The sequence below is a fragment of the Manis javanica genome, chromosome 10, assembly GCF_040802235.1.
Source record: "Manis javanica isolate MJ-LG chromosome 10, MJ_LKY, whole genome shotgun sequence".
In the NCBI taxonomy this organism is placed as follows: Eukaryota; Metazoa; Chordata; class Mammalia; order Pholidota; family Manidae; genus Manis; species Manis javanica.
The window spans coordinates 40,963,221-40,983,921 of NC_133165.1; the positions used below are offsets into that span (position 1 = coordinate 40,963,221).

Consider the following 20,701-nt stretch of genomic DNA (forward strand, 5'->3'; position numbering starts at 1 on the left):
GCAAAAAATAAAATCAACTACCCACAAACGCAGTTAAAGGAAACACAAAATAGCACAGAATAAAACAACCAACATACAAAGAATGGAGGAGGAAGAATAAGAACGGGGAGAAATAAAGAATCACCAGACAGTGTTTATAACAGCTCAGTAAGCTAGTTAAGTAAGACAGTAAGATACTAAAGAAGCTAACCTTGAACCTTTGGTAACCACAAATCTAAAGCCTGCAATGGCAATAAGTACATATCTTTCAATAGTCACCCTAAATGTAAATGGACTGAATGCACCAATTAAGAGACACAGAGTAATAGAATGGATAAAAAAGCAAGACCCATCTATATGCTGCCTACAAGAAACTCACCTCAAACCCGAAGACATGCACAGACCAAAAGTCAACGGATAGAAAAAGATATTTCATGCAAATAACATGGAGAAAAAAGCAGATGTTGCAGTACTAGTATCAGACAAAATAGACTTCAAAACAAAGAAAGTAACAAGAGATAAAGAAGGACATTACATAATGATAAATGGCTCAGTCCACCAAGAGGATATAAACATTATAAATATATATGCACCCAACAGGATCACCAGCATATGTGAAACAAATACTAACTGAACTAAAGGAGAAAATAGAAAGCAATGCATTCATTTTAGGAGACTTCAACACACCACTCACCCAAGAGGATAGATCCACTGGACAGAAAATAAGTAAGGACATGGAGGCACTGAACAACACACTAGAACAGATGGACCTAATAGACATCTATAGAACTCTACATCCAAAAGCAACAGGATACACATTCTTCTCAAGGACACATGGAACATTCTCCAGAATAGACCACATACTAGGCCACAAAAAGAGCCTCAGTAAATTCAAAAAGATTGAAATTCTACCAACCAACTTTTCAGACCACAAAGGAATAAAACTAGAAATAAATTGTAAAAAGAAAACAAAAAGGCTCACAAACACATGAAGGCTTAATAACATGCTCCTAAATAATCAATGGATCAACGAACAAATTAAAATACAGATTAAGGAATATATGGAAACAAATGACAACAACAACACAAAGCCCCAATTTCTGTGGGACACAGCAAAAGCAGTCTTAAGAGGAAAGTATATAGCAATCCAGGCATACTTAAAGAAGGAAAAACAATCCTAAATGAATAGTCTAACATCACAATTATCGAAACTGGTAAAAGAAGAACAAATGAGGCCTAAAGTCAGCAGAAGGAGGGACATAATAAATATCAGGGAAGAAATAAATAAAATTGAGAACAATAAAACAATATAAAAAATCAATGAAACCAAGAGGTGATTCTTTGAGAAAATAAACAAAATAGATAAGCCTCCAGCCAAACTTATTAAGAGAGAAAGGGAATCAACACACATCAACAGAATCAGAAACAAGAATGGAAAAATCACGACAGACTCCACAGAAATACAAAGAATTATTAAAGACTACTATGAAAACCTATATGCTAACAAGCTGGAAAACCTAGAAGAAATGGACAACTTCCTAGAAAAATGCAACCTTCCAAGACTGACCAAGGAAGAAACACAAAAGTTAAACAAACCAATTACCAGCAAAAAATTAAAGTGTAATCAAAAAACTACCCAAGAACAAAACCCCCAAGCCAGACGGATTTACCTCGGAATTTTATCAGACATACAGAGAAGACATAATACCCATTCTCCTTAAAGCTTTCCAAAAATAGAATAGGAGGGAATACTCCCAAACTCATTCTATGAAGCCAACATCACCCTAATACCAAAACCAGGCAAAGACCCCACCAAAAAAGAAAACTACAGACCAATATCCCTGATGAACGTAGATGCAAAAATACTCAACAAAATATTAGCAAACTGAATTCAAAAATATATCAAAAGGATCATACACCATGACCAATTGGGATTCCATCAACATAATCCACCACATAATCAAAAACAAGGACAAAAACCACATAATCATCTCCATAGACGCTGAAAAGTATTCAACAAAATTCAACATCCATTCATGATAAAAACTCTCAGCAAAATGGGTAGAGGGCAAGTACCTCAACATAATAAAGGCCAAATATGATAAACCCACAGCCAACATCATACTGAACAGCAAGAAGCTGAAAGCTTTTCTTCTGAGAGCAAGAACAAGATAGGGATGCCCACTCTCCCCACTGTTATTTAACATAGTACTGGAGGTCCTAGCCATGGCAATAAGACAAAACAAAGAAATACAAGGAATCCAGATTGGTAAAGAAGAAGTTAAACTGTCACCACTTGCAGATGACATGATATTGTACATAAAAAACCCTAAAGACTCCGCTCCAAAACTACTAGAGCTAATATAGGAATTCCGCAAAGTTGCAGGATACAAAATTAATACACAGAAATCTGTGGCCTTCCTATACATTAACAATGAACCAATAGAGAGAGAAATCAGGAAAACAATTCCATTCACAATTGCATCAGAAAGAATAAAATACCTAGGAATAAACCTAACCAAGGAAGTGAAAGACCTATATCCTGAAAACTACAAGACACTCTTAAGAGAAATTAAAGAGGACACTAACAAATGGAAATTCATCCCATGCTCTTGGCTAAGAAGAATTAATATTGTCAAAATGGCCATCCTGCCCAAAGCAATATACAGATTCGATGCAATCCCTACCAAATTACCAACAGCATTCTTCAATGAACTGCAACAAATAGTTCTAAAATTCATATGGAAACACCAAAGACCATGAATAGCCAAAACAATCCTGAGAAAGAAGAATAAAGTGGGGTGGGGGGATCTCACTCCCCAACTTCAAGCTCTAGTACAAAGACATAGTAATCAAGACAATTTGGTACTGGCACAAAAACAGAGCCACAGACCAGTGGAACAGATTAGAGACTGCAGACAGTAACTCAAACATATATGGTCAATTAATATATGATAAAGGAGCCATGGACATACAATGGGGAAATGACAGTCTCTTCAACAGATGGTGCTGGCAAAACTGGACAGCTACATGTAAGAGAATGAAACTGGATCACTGTCTAACCCCATACACAAAAGTAAATTCAAAATGGATCAAAGACCTGAATGTAAATCACGAACCATAAAACTCTTAGAAAAAAATATAGGTAAAAATCTCTTGGACATAAACATTAGCTACTTCTTCATGAATGTATCAACCCGGGCAAGGAAAACAAAAGGAAAAATGAACAAGTGGGACTACATCAAGCTGAAAAGCTTCTGTACAGCAAAGGACACCATCAATAGAACAAAAAGGTACCCTACATTATGGGAGAATATATTTGTAAATGACAGATCCGATAAAGGCTTGACATCCAAAATATATAAAGAGCTCATGTACCTCAACAAACAAAAAGCAAATAATCCAATTAAAAAATGGGCAGAGGAGCTGAATAGACAGTTCTCCAGAGAAGAAATTCAGATGGCCAACAGACACATGAAAAGATGTTCCGCATTGCTAGTTATCAGGGAAATGCAAATTAAAACCACAAAGAGATATCACCTCACACCAGTAAGGATGGCTACCATCCAAAAGACAAACAACAGCAAATGTTGGCGAGGTTGTGGACAAAGAGGAATCCTCCTACACTGCTGGTGGGAATGTAAATTAGTTCAACCATTGTGGAAAACAGTATGGAGATTCCTCAAAATGCTCAAAATAGACATACCATTTGACCCAGAAATTCCACCTCTAGGAATTAACCCTAAGAATGCAGCAGCACAGTTTGAAAAAGACAGATGCACCCCTATGTTTATTGCAGCACTATTTACAATAGCTAAGAAATAGAAGCAACCCATGTGTCCATCAGTAAATGAATGGATAAAGAAGATGTGGTACATATACACAATGGAATGTTATTCAGCCATAAGAAGAAAACAAATCCTACAATGTGCAACAAAATGGATGGAGCTACAGGGTATTATGCTCAGTGAAATAAGCCAAGCGGAGAAGGACAAGTACCAAATGATTTCACTCATATGTGGAGTATAAGAACAAAGAAAAACTGAAGGAACAAAACAGCAGCAGAATCACAGAACCCAAGAATGGACTAACAGTTACCAAAGGGAAAGGGACTGGGGAGAATGTGAGGGTAGGGAGGGATAAGGGCGGGGAAGAAGAAAGGGGGTATTATGATTAGCATGTATAATGTGGGGGGTGGGGGAAAGGGAGGGCTGCGCAACACAGAGAACAGGTAGTGATTCTACAACATCTTACTACACTGATGGACAGTGATTGTAATGGGGTTTGTGAAGGGGACTTGGTGAAGGGGAGAGCCTAGTAAACAATGTTCTTCACGTAATTGTAGATCAATGATTACAAAATAAAAATAAATAAATAAATAAATAAGAAACTAGAGGAATTGCACAATGGTTGGACTATAGAAAGTCAGAAGAGACCACCCTCCTCACCTAATAATGAGAACAGTGGGACAAGTCACAAAATCATAGTGTCACTCCTTCATTTAAAAAAATGTCCATCAGAGGGTTGAGGAATCAAGGAAATCTAAATGACCTAAATTCTAGAAACCATCGAGCCCTTCCTAGGAGAGAAGATGCTGCTTTCAGTCGTGGGAGATGTGGGATGAGGAAGGAACCAGTCTAACTTTTAACAAACTTGTAATGGCAATGTGTGGGCTGTTGTGACAGATTCCAGGAGCCCAGCTGCAGCGCATTGTATCCCCACCACTACTCTGACCCATGGACCTTAACTGAATGACCCAAGTACCTAGGGTGAAAGCTGGGAGTGGTGGATGGAGAGCCGGGAGAAAACCCTCTACAGCTTCATGGAGTGTCTGTACCTGCTCTCCCAGGTCCAATACCAAGTGGCAGAATGGAGGGAAAATGCCTGAAAACTCGGAAAACCAGGGTGGAACTGGAAAGCAAAGACATCTCCCCAATGACCAAAAAGCCCACATGCTTCAGAAAGCTTGGTGGCTCAGCTGTGAAGCATAAAGACATCTGCAGGGTCTTGGCAGGCTCTGATCATAGGCCCTGGTGAATAGGAAGTCCTGACACCTCCCTGAAATCTTTGAAGTCACTGTGAACTGAATCTACCTAAAACTGTAACACCTCAACCACAGGTAAGATTGACTTAGACCCTGACACTAGTGCCTGGCAGAAGGAGCGCCCTGCCATTCTTGAGGGCAAATTTTGCTTATTTTTAGTCTTACAGGTTTTTTAACACAGAATATCTGGCATTCACTAAAAATTATGAGGAAAAGCAAGAAAGTGTGACTGATAGTCCAGAAAGGAAACTTCAACAGAAGCAGACCTAAGATATGGCCCAGGTGTTTTAATGGTCAGGCTTTAAAATAACTATGATAAATATGTTAAAGGATCTAGCAGTAAAGACAGAAAATATGTGCACAAATGGGGGAATAATAGGACATGGGAATTATGAAAAAGAAATTAATGAAAATGCTTGAAATAAAAAATAAAATACAGAAATGGCACAGCAAATAAAATAATTAGTCTTATCAATAATTACATATTGTAAATAGACACTATTTTTTTTAAAAACAGAGTGGCTGACTGGATAGAAAGGAGACCTCATCACTGGAAAACCTCACAACACAGTGAAGAAAACATCTGTATGAGAAACACATAAGACTGAAGAAAAAGATGGGGAAAGGAAAGTTGTTAGGGAAAAATAGCTTGGGATCTAACCTGTATATAAGGCTAGAAAGGGCACCTAAATTCCATGGAAAGCACAAAGGGTAGAAGAAATGTTTTCCAGGAAAAAAAACATCAGTCTAAAACTTGAAAGTGTAACTCAGATCCCCAAGGAACCCCAATAACAACGACAACCACCGTTAACAACTAAACACAGAGAAGGAAACAGCACAGTGAGATGTTCACACTTCACCGATAATGACCGCATCCAAAAAAAAACATTAGATTTTGTTCACAAGGAATGAAGGGTCAGTTAGTCACAAGCTTCTTGACAATATTAAAAATCAAATAGTAATAGACAAGCAATCACAGAACATAAAAAGCAAAAGGCTAAAACACAAGAATTCTATAACACTACCAAGTGTTGTTTGTGTGTGTGCTGAGAGAAAGACATTCTCAGATTTAAAATACTGAGAAGATGTAGGGTTGAGATAAGCTTCTTGAAAAAAAAAATTGGGGGAAAGCTTATGTGAGAACACATAGATATGAATTAAAACAAGAAGCAGAAAATGAATTAAATGGGGTTGGGTGTAAGCACTGAAATCAGTTAAATGTATAGGCAAAATAAGTGTCTCAAGTATGGTTATAAAACTGATAATATCCTTCAAAATTGAAAATCTTAAAAATTGTAAAAAGGAAAGAGGGAGGAGGAACCATATTTATAACAACCATATTGAGAAATTAACAAAAAATAGAAGAGAGAAAAGAAGAAACATTTAATTTCTCATCTTCCACAAAATAAGTTATTATCAATTCATGAAGATGTTAGGATTTAGAGATAAGTTCAAAAAAGCCAAAAAAATAAATGCAAGATATTTGACTTCCAAACAACTGAGAAGACATTTAAAAATAACAACAAAACACACATTCTGAACAGCAAAGGAAATCATCAACAAAATGAAAGGTAACCTGAATGGGAAAAAATATTTGTAAATCATACATCTGATAAGAGGTTAATATCCAAACTATAAAAAAAAAACTGGAACGACTCAATACCAAAAAAAACAAGCAATTAAGAAAATAAATGTTAATGATTTTAAATTGGGCAGATGACCTTAGTAAACATTTTTCTAAAGAAGATATACATGATGGTCAACAGGTACATGAAAAGCTGCTCAACATTATTATTATCAGGAAAACACAAATCAAAACCACAATAAGATACATCCCACACCAGTCAGAATAGTTAATATCAACAAAGCAAGAAATAGCAAGTGTTGGCAAGGATGTGGAGAAAAGGGAACCGTCATGCACTCTTGGTGGGAATGTAAATTGGTTCAGCTACTATGGAAAACAGTATGGAAGTTCCTAAAAATATACATATATAAATTTAAAATATTAAAAATATCATATGATCTAGCAATTTCACTTCTGGGTATTTATCCATAGGAAATGAAAACACTAACTCAAAAAGATATATGCACCCCATGTTCACTGCAGCATTATTTACAATAGCCAAGATTGGGAAAAGACATTAGTGCCCATCAATGGATGAACAGATAAAGAAATTGTGATATGCATGTATGTATACACATATATATGTATACGATGTATATGTATATATATGTATGTGTGTGTGTATATATGAAATTCTATATATTTTTAGATACATTGTATATCTGACACTAATACAATGTCATATGTCAACTATACTTAAAAAACAAACCCTACCATAGTCAAAAGAGAAGACAAATTAAATAGTAAGTATACATAGAAAGCACCATAAAACCAAATGACAGAATTAAGAACCAACCTAAAAGTTCTGAAATAGATGATAAGTTAAGCTTGCCCAGAAGAAGGCTCTCAGAATAATTAAAAATTAAAACACAGTGGCACATATAGTGTGAAAGTTTCTCACCTAACAACATCACAGAGAAAGGGCAAGAGGTCAGAGCACCATCCTCTTGGAAGAAGCTGAATAGTTGTGAGTTTTCTCCAATGACCACACATAACAATAAATGTTATGCAAACACAGGCAAAAAGGTTATGTGGCAAAAATCAACAGAAAAAATCAACAGAAAGCAAAAGCATAACTCAAAAGTACTTAAAGAACATTTACATTAAAAAAAGGTAAAACATTAAAAAAGGTACATTAAAAAAAGGCAGACAGAACATGAAAATTAAAATAAAAGTCATTATAAGTAAACCAAGGGAGCAATGTAAGAGCAGTGGGAGACTTCGACACATCACAACAATTTATTTTGAATAAAACAAACAAAAATATGGATGGAGGGGATATAGGTAATGTGAAGATAACTTCTATGCATACATAAAAGCCTTATACTATAGAGGCAGTACCTTTGTAAAAGTTCTTATTCTTGGTTACAAAGAAACTCTTACCAAACACAGTTCATATTTATTTTCCATAATGCAAGGAAGATAGAGAATTTAAAGGTAAACTGGAAATTTAAAATCCCAGCAACTTGGGAAATTACAAATACTTCCCTAAAAAATTTTGGCACAGCACAGGGCATTTAAAATACAATAAAATATTGTAAAGAAAACAATGAAACAACACTATCAAAGTTTGGGAGACATTACTAAATCTCTTTTTGGTGACACATTTCTTATTCTAGTTGCCTTAATTATTAAATAATGAAGAACTAAAATAATATAAGTAATCTGAAGTTGCTAGAAATGACAATAAATAAGCAACTCAGAAACAGAATGAGAAAAACAAAATAAACACAAAAACATATAATTAATACTAAGGGAAAGACAGAATGAAATGCTACCACAGTGGAAGATCCCCACATTACTCACCAGGTCCATTTAGGCAAAGTCACAAACTCTAAAGCCCATAGGGACCGAGTTAGTCCATTAAAAGGGAGCAGGTCGGTGATAAGAAAGGGTGGAAACTGTGGCATTTTTCCTGTCCAGAGGGGACAGATGCTCAACTCCACCAAATTATTGCATGAAGGAATGCAGGTCTAGTCTTGCCAAACTCTCCAATATTTTAAGAGGAGAGAGAAGTACAGATTTTTAGTATGAGATTTTCTGCTATATAAAATGACATGTGAGTCAAATAAAACAGAGCTGTAATCTGTATTTGGCTGGCAGGCTTTAAGTATGCAACTTCTGATTTAGACAACTTCCCCAAGCTTGGATCAATTTCTAAAATTTGTATTTTTCCAAAAATCTCCATTTTATATAGCTGTTCAAATGTATTTGAACGAAATGGTATCAAGTATTCTTTTTAAAAGTCTCCCATATTTTTTTCATTCCTAGTTTTAGTGGTAACTCTCTTAATTTTTAATGAAATGTGTAATATTTGTCAATTTATTATTTTTTTCCAAAGAATCAACTCTGGGAAACTGTTCATTACACTGAAAGCTTTTTGGTTTTTAATTTTTATATTTCAAATGGTGAGATTCTTATCCAAACTTTGGTTTGGAATTTCTGACTTATTGCCTTGTAGTCAAAGAATGTGCCTGTAATAATTATCCTTTGGAATCTGATTAGGTTGTCTTGTGGCCTAATACAGAGCCATGTTTTGTTAATGTTTCAGAATTGCTTAGAAAGAAGGGTATTCTCTTTCTAAGGGTACAAAATTTATGTTATATAGACATATGCTCACATACTCATATACATACACGTTCAATGTCATTCAAATTATTCTATGTAGTTTTAGTTTTATCTTCTTGGTCAATCTGAAAAAATATGGAAAATCTCCCATAAAATTGTTTTTGCCCCTACTCAGAGTATATCTAAAAGTTTTTCCTGGGATAAAAATTTTACAATGAATGTAAGATTCTAATAAAAAATAAAAAGTCTAAAATTGCTAAGTCATCATTTGTATTGCTCATCAAATATTTCCAGTTCATTCCTTTCTGGGCATGTAGTCAGATTCTACTTGCCAGCACCCCTTGATATTAGGCACAGCCATGTGACTTGTGTTAGCCAATCAGATGTGAATACAAGTGACATAAAAGTCAAGAATGACTGTGTGATCCACTTGGTCTCTTTCCCTTGTCATGACTATCAAAGAAACACCTCCCTCTGCCAGAACTCCTGATAGGATGACAAAGAGAAAACACCCACAAACAGCAGGAGTGAGAATTTTCATTTTGTGACAGTAAGCCACAGATATGAGGGGAATTATTTATTACTGCAGCATAATTTAGCCTATCCTTACTGAAACATATTAAAAAAATAGACAATCCATGAAAGGGAGAAAAATAACCAATCAACACATCATCTCACTGTGAGTTAAAACAAAATGAGTTCCCACTTTTCACCAATCATATTAGTAATGATTTGTTAAATATTCAGTACTCAGAGTGTTCTGAGATGGGCATTCTCATATATGCTTTTTGGTAAACCCTGCCTGAGATAAATGTTATTTATGTACAAAGAATGTTAGCAGGTTCTTATCTTTCACAGAATACTCTTGCTTCTAGGAACTGAGGATGGTTTCTATTCTCAAAATGATATATTGTGTGGTACCAGGAAGAAACAACCTTCCTAAGTGGGATTCTGAGATTGGTTTGCTTATCTCTGATCCTAAATGAAGTGCTGACTTTCCTGCCAGTGAAAAATGGGGCACTGGTGTCTGTAGCATGACTGGAATCAAAATTAATTCAATGTCACTTACGGTTTCTTGGGATAAAATAATTATCAAAAGCAAGGCTTTTGAAGACCCATGTAGCTCCTGTGTTTGACCTTCACAGTAGCAATAATGATGACAAACTTGTGTGGTGGGGTGGCTGCCTCTAAATGCCCTTGACAGGAAAAAACAAGCTCAGACCTTGAGATTCTCAGCTTAGGCCACAGTAAGAGGATAGAGTGCCCCCCAGGGTGGCCTGAAAATAATCACTTTCTTTTTACAACTGCAAAGAAGACCCCAAATTTAACCGTGTGGTATGCAGATATGTAGTAGAAGTTGAAGTTACAGAAGTCTCTCGTGAAATGCATGGCACTGATTAGAAAGGAGTAGAAACTGAGACTTGGAACAGGGACCTCCGGGTGGATTCAGAAAAGTCAAATGCCCAAGTTTCCCTGATGTCCTCTCTGATATCTCCCTAAGGTCACACCAGCTCAGTTTAAAGAACCTGGAGACCATAAGGACCTGAAATAAACACATTGGAGGCAGCTGCCTTGGAAGTGGATGTCTGTAAGATCTACACCCAGAAAGTTTCACTGCCTCTAAACCCAGGATTATAATCAGATCAGCATATCCCAGAAGTTCCAGGTCTGATAGGGGAGAATACTGAGTTGCAAGATGTTGCTAATTTATATTAGTGTAAATCTGCAGGAAAGGTGTAGCCATGGATCCCAGGATATTAAAACAAGGGAGAAATAATACAATATTGGCTAAAGATGCTTACTGAAATAGGTGCACATACCAGAAATGCTGTTTTAAGTATGTTGGCTTGAGTAGCTGGAAGTGGCATGAGCAGTTTGGTCTGTGGCTGAAACTTGGATTCAATGTAGCCAACTGTCAGTAAGATTAAGATGGCAGGCCCTTCCTGGCATAACACAGAGGAAGGAATTGCTCAGGGAGACAGCAAAGTTGGAATGGATTTATCATGAACATCCACCAGCATTACATACCCCAAGAGTGCCTAAAGGATGCTCCTCACCAAAGCACCGAGAAACTCGAAAGACACCATCTTTAATTCACAAACTCTGCTCAACAGTCAGGCTTGACTCACACAAAGATAATCTTGGCAGTGACTGGAGTTCATCATTCAGCCAAAGGGGATAGCAGGAGACTATTTGGAACAGTAATTGGTAATCAAAACACTCACATTTTGGTTTCAAATACCTAGGTGATGTCGTGACTCTGGAGAGAGAGAGAGAGAGAGTGTATTCTATCAGTCAGTGTCTCCAAGTCATGGCCTATATCTACTAAAATCACAAAAAGAAAAATATAACTACAAGATATGTGGTTAAGATCTCAGGTTCATATGGCTTTTACTAGTAGAGTGACCTGGGCAAGTGACTTGAAACTTCTGTACTTCATTTTTTCCATCCAGAAATGAGACTCATACTAGTTAGCACCTATGGCTGATCGAGGACTAAGTAAGTTAATAAATAAAGTGTTTAGAACAGGGTGAACACTGGGAGGGCTTCCTGCTTTCTGACAGAGCTGACTGGCCACAGACCATCCACTTCCTTCGTCAAACTCCCAAAGAAATCCTTCTTACCTGCCTTTCAGGCATTTACCTCCTACTCAGACCTTCTTGCTCACACAAATATTCACAGGCTTGACGATTTCTCTTTAGCTTTAAATTTTTCTTTTAACCAAAGGTTTCCCAGTTATATCAATGGACACCTCGCTGTCTATAACCTGATGAGATTTCTGAAGGAGGCAGGCTCATGGGCCTCACCCTGGGGATTCTGATTCTACAGGTCTGTTTTTTAAGACACTCTCCAGGTGTTTTTTGATGTGCACTTGGGTTTGGGACCCTCTGCACTAGGCTAAAAACCCCCAACTGCTTCCACTTCATGCAGTCTGAATGAGGGGGGAGTGTCATTCCCCACCGGCAGAAAAGGTGTGTGCTTTCTAACCCCCAAAACATACCTAATGCCAGGTTCAGAGCACACAAATCAGCATACTGACATGTGTTTGAAGATGAAGCAGAAGTGAGCCATGCTCGTAATTTAGCATATGCCTTCTAAAAGGTCACAAATGAAAACAGAAAGGTTGCAGTTATATGACTAATCAGCAAAGGAGTCATGCTTGCACTGAATGGGCAAGTGGGAGAGGGAAGCTGTAGACAGGCTAACACTGGGGAAGCTGCTCTTTCGTGCCACTCTGCCCATGATTTTGCTCTTCGCAGCTCAGCAGTTTTTCTCAAAACAAACTCAAAGTGAACCTTGCCAACCATACAAACAGCAAGTTCACACATAATGGACGCAGACAAATCCTTTTTTTAAATTGAACTAATCTGTATCAAATTCGTCATCCAGACAGTGGGGAAGCTTGAGAAAATGACAAACCTGTTGTGAGATAAGAATTTATGTCAAAACCCCAAATTTGTTGGAATTTTATGATTTTCTGCATCTCTAAGAAACAGAAGGAAAATTAAGGAATACAAGGGCAAAGTCTGTATTTGTTTGAAAGATGGAAGACTATATTAGGAAATGTGAGTGGAGCCCATGCGCAGGCCATGGGCTTCTGAGAATGTCTCCTGGTTTGATGGTTTCAGAAACTATTTCCAAAGCTAGCTGGATTCACTCCAGAGAAGGCCACAGTGCTGTGGTTGGAGAAACCATTAAAATGTAGAAAGCAGTCAAAATTACCCTTTGGGTCTTGAAGATATCAGGCCTTTATTCCCCATGAATAACGTAGGTAGTTCTGAGGGTCCCTGGGAGCTGCTTTGGGAACCACAGAGCCAGCCATGGGGTGGCTGAGGCATGGCAGAGTCCATGGTCATATTCAAGTACCCTTTCTCAACTGTTTCTACAAAAGATTGAAGCTTTGGGGATAACTCTCTTGGGTGACAGTTTTATCAATTCTTGCAAGGATGGTACATAACTAACACAGTGATGCACTGGAGAGACGTTGATTTCCGACATGCAAGGAATGCCTTAGGGCACGAGGCTTAACTGAAGGGGCTTCAGGCTTCCAGAATCTGGGCTGAATGAGAAATCCTGGAACACAGCATCCAGGAAAGTTGAATCCTAGTTCCCAACCGGTGCTAGGGTAGAAGCCACCTCAGCTGCAGCGCCTAATGCAAGAGGAGAGGGACAATGAACATCAAGGAGTTCAAAATTGAGCTAAAGTTCCAAGAAAGGGCCTTTGCAGCAATAGGTCAATGAGGAGGCACCAGGCATTGAGCAGAAGTTTGGGTTTTCTGTTTATTTAAAGTCTGAGTAGCTCAGCCCATGCAGTGCACACATGTGCACAGACACACACACACACATGCACACACACTGTCAGCCCCAGCACTAAAGGCAAATTGGTCAGGGGCCAGGAGTGCAATCCAAGCCCTTACTGCCTATCTTCCATTCAGTCCTCTGAAAAGCCAGTTCACACACAGACTGGAACTGTCTGGCTCCTACAGGCTCTGTGCCCAGGAAATCCCACTGAGCTCCTAGTAGAGGGAGGTTACTGTTATACACATAGCCAGCAAGGCACCCCACTCCCAAGGAACCACCTAATGAAAGCCTCCTGTGTTAACTCAGGTTGCAAAGACACATTCAGGCTAATACCGTGCCAGGGGTATGACCTCACTGGTGAGCAAACCAGCAGGGACCCCAGAAAGGAATGGTATGCGGCACAGACCTGCTCCTAATCACGGCCAGCTGGGCTGGGTGGAAGCACAGCCATGTCTCCTGCTGCCCCCAGACACCAGGGTCTGTGGTCCAAACGCACGGTCACCTTACAGCTAAGAATCCTAAGTTCCGGCTCACACAGTCCAGCTTTAGTGGTGGTGGTTATTTGTTTATTTTGTGGCATTATCCCCATTAAAACCTCTGCCATTCCACAAGGTTCACACCAACAAGAAGCTTAATTAGGCAAGACTGAATCTCTGGAGAATCCCCAGTTACAGAAGTTCGGAAGGAAAAGTATAATTAGAACCTGATTTATTTTTGAACAGAACAGCTCAAAAGTCTCCATTAAGAGAAGGACACTGAAAGACGGTCAGTCCATCCATGTCCAGAACTGGGTACCTTGGATATTTCACTTCACAGCATCATTTACAAAAAAATACCCAAAGACATATTTTGGCCTTATACTAAGCATTTTTCACTTAGCTCTTTTAACATTTAGGCACTTAATAAACTGGGTAGGCAATTCGTTCACATAAACTGCAGTGCTGTTTTCATATGTTCTGTATTAAATCTTTTGTAGGCACAAAACTTCGAAGAAGTTGCACTTCAAAAGTAAATATATGTGCAATGGTTGATGACATTTGAGGGAAGAGATTAAGTTTTACTCTATATTTTTATACTAAAAATTTTAAATATGTGTTACTTTTCAATAAAACGACAACACTCTGTTAAAGTAAAAAAAAAAGTAAATACATGTGCTTGTACCTGATGAGGGTCACGGTGAAACAGCTGATGACTTGCGATTTTGTTAAGGGAACTAACAGAAATTCTATACAAGAGAATAGTTAAGTTCTTGTAAGTTCTGCCTTGGGCATGAGTACCTGAGTATGTAAGTTGCAAATACATTGGTGGAACTAAAAGTCTTTTAAACTATATCTTATGTGGAGCTTTTCCCAAGTCCTGATAGCCCTTTGAGCAACAGCATCCCACAGGGTCTCCTGGGACTCCGAGCCCTTGTTTACAATAAGGTAAAAATTCCGTGTGTGCTGAAGCCTGGTGAGTGAACACAGAGAAGAGCCAGAATGGACTTCTGTGAAGATCTCAACCTGATAGGAACTCACCCACAGCAGCCCAGGCTTGTTTTTGTTATGTGCTGTGAATTCCATTTGCTGTTAGTCCATTTGACTAGGTTTTATTATAGGAGCTGTGGGAGGAGAATGGGAGGAGAATGGAAGGAGAACTCAAAGCACAAAGCCCTTCTTAGTCCCATAAATAGAAGCACAGGTTAAGATTTCTATTATGCTAAGGAGGAAATGTTTGCTTTTCTAGAAATATTATCTCTGAAATGAGATGGGAGTCAGTGGATGACAGATTGCGCAATACTGTGCTTTGCTCCAGCTTTTCAGAAACCATCTAAATACAAAGCAAGGTCAAATCAGACCTGCAAAGACATGGTGAATCACAGTCAGAGTTGTAAGCACAAGGCTGAGACTGCTCATACCACCAAACATCCCTGATAAAATACCTTTTTCTTCAACCAGAAAATAAATTCTCACAGCCACCTTTGGGGATTGGTGCTGGGGTTCCTTCACCATATGTGCACCCTCATTACCATCCTCCCAACAAATCCAGCAGAGTAACCAGAGAGTCTTGTCCTTCCAATGAGTCTGTCGGCCAAGCAAACGTCTCCCACACCATGGTCTCAGTCTATTCTTCCAAGACCTCCTGACCCACCCTCTGTTTACCTTTATTTGTTTATTTCATGCTCTATCTGAGAATCCCAAAGCCTACCACTCTGGACTTCTCATACCAAGAATTAAGCTGCTTTTCAGAGGGGGAGACTGCATATTGAAAAATCAAAATGAGAAGGCTACCTGCAGGACCTTCAGCCAAGGTGGGATCTCAATGTCGGGAGGGTTACAAACGGTTTGGCATAGACCCAGGATTTTAGAGCAGGAAAGAACCCTCATGATCTAATGTGTCATTTTTTACAACTTTCTGAATACAGTGAAACCCATTTTCCCCCAATGAGGTTGTATGTTGGAATCCAGTATGTAAACGAGAAAGAAAAGAAGCTATTCTATTCATATAATAGAACATGATTTGGCCATAAAAACAAATAAAGTACCAATACACACCACCATATGGATGAAACTTGGCCAAATTATGCTCCATGAAAGAAGCCAATCACAAAGAACCACATACTGTGTGATTCCATTTATACAAAATGTCCAAAATAGGCAAAGGAAAATCCAGAGAAGTAAGTAGCTTGGTGGTTGCCAGGGGCTGTGGGGGGAATGAGGGATTGGGAGGTGCTGGCTCCAAGGTGTGGGTTTTCTTTCTGGAGTGGTAAGAGTGTTCTAAAATTGATGATGGCATTGGTTGCTCAAATCTGTAAATACACTGAAAGCCATGAATCACATGTGTCAAGTGGTGAATTTTATGGTATGTGAATTCTACCTCAATGAAGCTGTTTTTAAAAGGTGGTGAAGGGAGGTGTATGGAAAGAACAGCTCTTACTGCTCCCCTAGCCAGGCCTCCTTCTTCACCGTCCCTCCAGGGGCCCCAGAACCACCTCTGTGGGTCACTGGGCCTCTACAGAATGTTGTTTGAAAAACCCTAATGCAATCCAAGTTTGCACTCCCAAATGTAAATCAGGACTTTAACCCAAGTCTTTTGACTCCAAGTGCAAAGCCCTTCGAAGCCCAAGTCTCACTGATGAGTCACGGTTCATCTCAGGGGAGAGCTGCTTGCCGGGTCTCACCGTCCATGTCCAGGCGCTGCATGATGATGGCCAGCTCCACCTCACTCGGCATGTACCCCAACGAGCGCATGGCCATTCCCAGCTCCTGCTTGGAGATGAAGCCATTCCCATCTCGATCCAGAACCCGAAAGGCCTCTCGGATTTCTACAAGGGGAAAAGCAAAGAAGGTCCAGTGGTCATATGGCTTGGTTTACTGCATTGAAATTGTTGGTGATTGCCTATTGAAAACTCCAAACTACTTTACAAATAGTGATGTGTCAAAAACCTTTAATGGGATAAACGAGTGGCCAAATGAGGGCCAAAAGAAAAAGAAAGAGTAAGAGAGGAGGGAAAATGAGAGGAGAGTGAAAAGAAAACAGCTCTGGAAGGAGGAGATAACTGACTCTGAGCAGCCCCAACCCCTGTAGTAGGCACACAATTAGATCGGAGTCCTGGCTGAGAGTGTATCAACCAAGGACACTTCCTGAGTTGGGGGATTGGTTAGGTTTCAGCTGCAAGGAGAAAGCTGCCTCTTAACTTCAGTCTGTGGGGAGGAAAGGAGAATGAGATCTCCCTTTGCAGGCTTACATTTCAGCACCCTGCTGCAGGAGCTGTGGAGAAAGCCCAGTCAAACTCATCGGAGGCTAGGCATTGAGTATCCCGCTGTTTTTATTTCATTCCTCTAATTTACAGCTGTTTGATGGCTATAAAGAACTTCAGATCAATAAGAGTGCCATAAAAGCCCAGAAGGCATCTTCAATCACTTTCCCTAGAGCTGCTGGATGATCTGCTTCTGCCTTGACAGAACCATGCCCCTGGGCAGGTGACCTCCCATCCTCTTACTCCAGCAGCAGAGTTGCTCTGAGTTGCACCCAGAGTCCCTCCTTCCAGGGCCCTTGTAGCCTGTTTGCCCCAGCTGGCTGAGCATGCCTGACATGTCACACTCCTGCCAGGCATGACATGGGGAATTTGAGATCACATCCAAAGATGAGAGGTCTATCATTTGTATCTGATCCCGAGATCTGGCCAGCTCTGCCTCCCCATCAGTAAACCTGGTGCAAGCCCAGGTGTGGCAGCCACCAACATGCATCATGCTGTGCAACTGCCTGGACTTGCTGCATGCAAGGAACACTGGAGCAAGTCCTGCAGAGAAATAACACTGATCGCTGGGCATCATGGAGAGCCCCACACTCAGTTAGGAGGGTTAGGGCCACACAACAACTTACAGGAACTCTTTCAACTAATACAAGACACTGGTCCTAACCCAATTCAATTCTTACAACTACCTCTGTAAATATCTGACTGTGCTTCTGGCAAACGCCTTGAACCACACACACCCTTACCCAAACAGACTTTGCCCTTTTGTATTTGCAGTAATTTCTGGTGGCTACTATAACAAATCACCACAAACTGGTGGCTTAAAACAAGGGGATTTTATTCTCTCAAAGTCTGGAGGCCAGAAGTCTGAAGTCAGCATCACTGGGCCAAAACCAAGGTGTGGGCAGGGCCTTGCTCTTCCCGGAGGTTCTAGGGGAGAATCTGTTCCCAGCCTCTTCCTGCTTCTTGTGGCTGCCAGCATTCCCTGACTTGTGGCTGCATCACTCCAATCTTGCCTCTGTGGTCACTCTGCCTTCTCCTCTTCTGTCTGTGATCCTTCGGCCTCCCTCTGATAAGGAGATTTGTGATTACATTTAGGGACCCCCCAGAATACAGGGTAGTCTCCCCATCTCAAGATCCTGAACTACATCTGCAAAAACCATTTTTCCAAGGTAATATATACAGGTTCCAGGGATATGGGCCTGATACCTTTGGGGGCTACTTTTCAGACCATTACACTGTCCAATCCTGTACTTCCACCTGAAATGCCTTGCCTTCCTCTTTACCTGCTCAAATCACATCCCTCCTTCAAAGCTAGTCAGAGGCTATGCATTCCACCAACACACCTTTGCTCACTGAAGTTATCTGCCTTTCTGTTGGCTGTTGAGCAAGTCATTCATTCCTTTCACATAACATCTGTCTAGAAAGATGATGACTGGTACAAAAATCATGGTTTCTCCCCCGAAATTCAAGTTCCTTATACATTTCATTCATCTTTGTATGTTCCCACCCACACTCCCAAAGGGGGTGCTAGACAGACAGCTGTTCAACACTTGATGGGTCTGAATAAACAAGGATCCTATATTACTAGCAAATCCATTATCAACACTAATTCAGCACACTAAATGCTTTTGGTGAATAAATGTGGGCTCCAGCAGACAGAAGACCAGCCAGGACCCTAGGCTTTCGGCCAGGCACATTAGCTAATTAGGTCTGAAGCCAAACTCTGAGGCCTCAGATTGTTCATTTGTAAAATGAGCTGGGTTGGCCATGAGAGTCCCTAAGGTACTTGCAGCCCTTTCTGTGGATCCATGGACATCGTGAGAGTGTTTAAGAGAAGGAGAGGAAGCCTGTGTTCTCTTTCATACCCTATTCATCTGCTGTTCAAACACCCCTCTTTTTACCACTGATAATGTAGAAAAAATTTTAGTCTAGTACAAATTCTGAATCAAGGGGTTTGTCTGTACTTTTAAGCTTTTCTCATCAATGAAACATGCCCAGGATTACCCAAAGCAGCCATATGTTTTCCAACCAAGTTCCAAGCAGCCCAAAAGAGCTTAAAGCCACTGCTCAGCTTGAGGTCATGGCACACAGCACTCAAGGACACAGGGGGAGAGCCCACAGCCTTATACCACCAGAACTCGGATGCCAAGGGCAGAGGTGCAGAGGCAGGGTCTCCTGAGGTGGGAGTCAGCCCACAGAGCAGCCCTGCCACTGGGGCAGGCTTATCCCTCACCTTCAATTTCCCCATCTAGAAAAAGGGTTGGCTTGGATGGCCTTCCAGCCTCTTTGATAGGGTTTTACATCAAGGTCACACATACCATTCAACAGCAGAAAATGTCAGATGGTAATAGGGCCCCATGTGGGGTCACAGAAGAGGCTGGGGTCCCAGGTAGGCCAGCTGGAAGGCCAGCTGCAGACTGAACCCTGCCCCTATTCTCTGAACCACTCCTTTCCCGAGGTACCATCTCCACTTGCTGGCCCTCTGACTCACCCCCGGGCCCCTGGGCTGTCGCTGTCACTCTGACAGGGTGATTGATCCCTTTCTGGTGACAGGGCCCAGCCTGATTTCTGTGGTCCCCCTGCATGCCCTAGATCTTACCACGAATGAGCCTATATCCTTACACTAGATACCCCCTAGGGGCCTGGTTGGAGGTATTGAGAAGGTGAACTAGAAATTAAGGCCTGGGTGGCCATGCCTCCCAAACCCCACCCAACTGTCTGGACTATTCCCAGAGTTGCCTCGCCTTTGGGCTACTGGTTTGGTAAGTCACCCTGAACTGCCCTGCTGTGAAGGGACATGTTCCCTCAAGGCTTTGGACCCCCATGGTTAGCCCTGTCTACAATATGTACCCAGAACCACTCAACTCTAGCCCAAACAGGACAGAGCAGGTAAACATGAGCTCAGAGTTCTATTTTGTGTGGCCCCCAGGTAAATGGGACAAAGCCATCCTTCTCTGCAGAGAATAGCTGCTCCTGGCTCCCAGGTAGAAAATTTGTGTGTGCATGTGTCTGTAGAGACAGACAAAACTCACTAACTTCATTTTCTTCCAAAATAGCAGAGAAGGGGAGAAAAAAACTACAAAACAAGAAATCTATACAGCAAGTCTCTGGAGACTTAATCTTTCTGGGGCAGGGAAAGCCCAGGCAAATGAGAAGCTTATTGAAGGAAACAGGTCTTGTAGTCTGAGATATGTGATGTGTGCCTCATTTTATTTTTAATAGCAGAACAGGGTGTGAGAAATATGCCCATAAAACCAGTAGAAACTTGGGAACAGGCTGATCCCTCTGTCTGCAGCTACAGGTACCCTGCTCACAGCAAGAAAGGAACCTGGCCACTTTCCACATCCTTGAGAAGTGGGGACCACAGATCAAGTTTTCAGGAGCTCAGTAATGTGGTGTGCTTTTCATTGAAACGCATCCTCTGTTAGGGCTAAAGTCCCTTGTG

The 20,701-nt window shown here is 40.5% G+C and overlaps 1 protein-coding gene across 1 annotated transcript in view; it reads right to left on the reverse strand.

Annotated features, from left to right (window-relative positions):
* CALN1 (calneuron 1) overlaps positions 1 to 20,701 on the reverse strand; it is a 481,060-nt gene that overhangs the window by 284,206 nt on the left and 176,153 nt on the right. Inside the window, exon 3 of the mRNA XM_037003059.2 lies at positions 16,678 to 16,821. Within this exon, the coding sequence (XP_036858954.1) occupies positions 16,678 to 16,821 (144 nt within the window). The remainder of the gene's footprint in view (positions 1 to 16,677; positions 16,822 to 20,701) is intronic.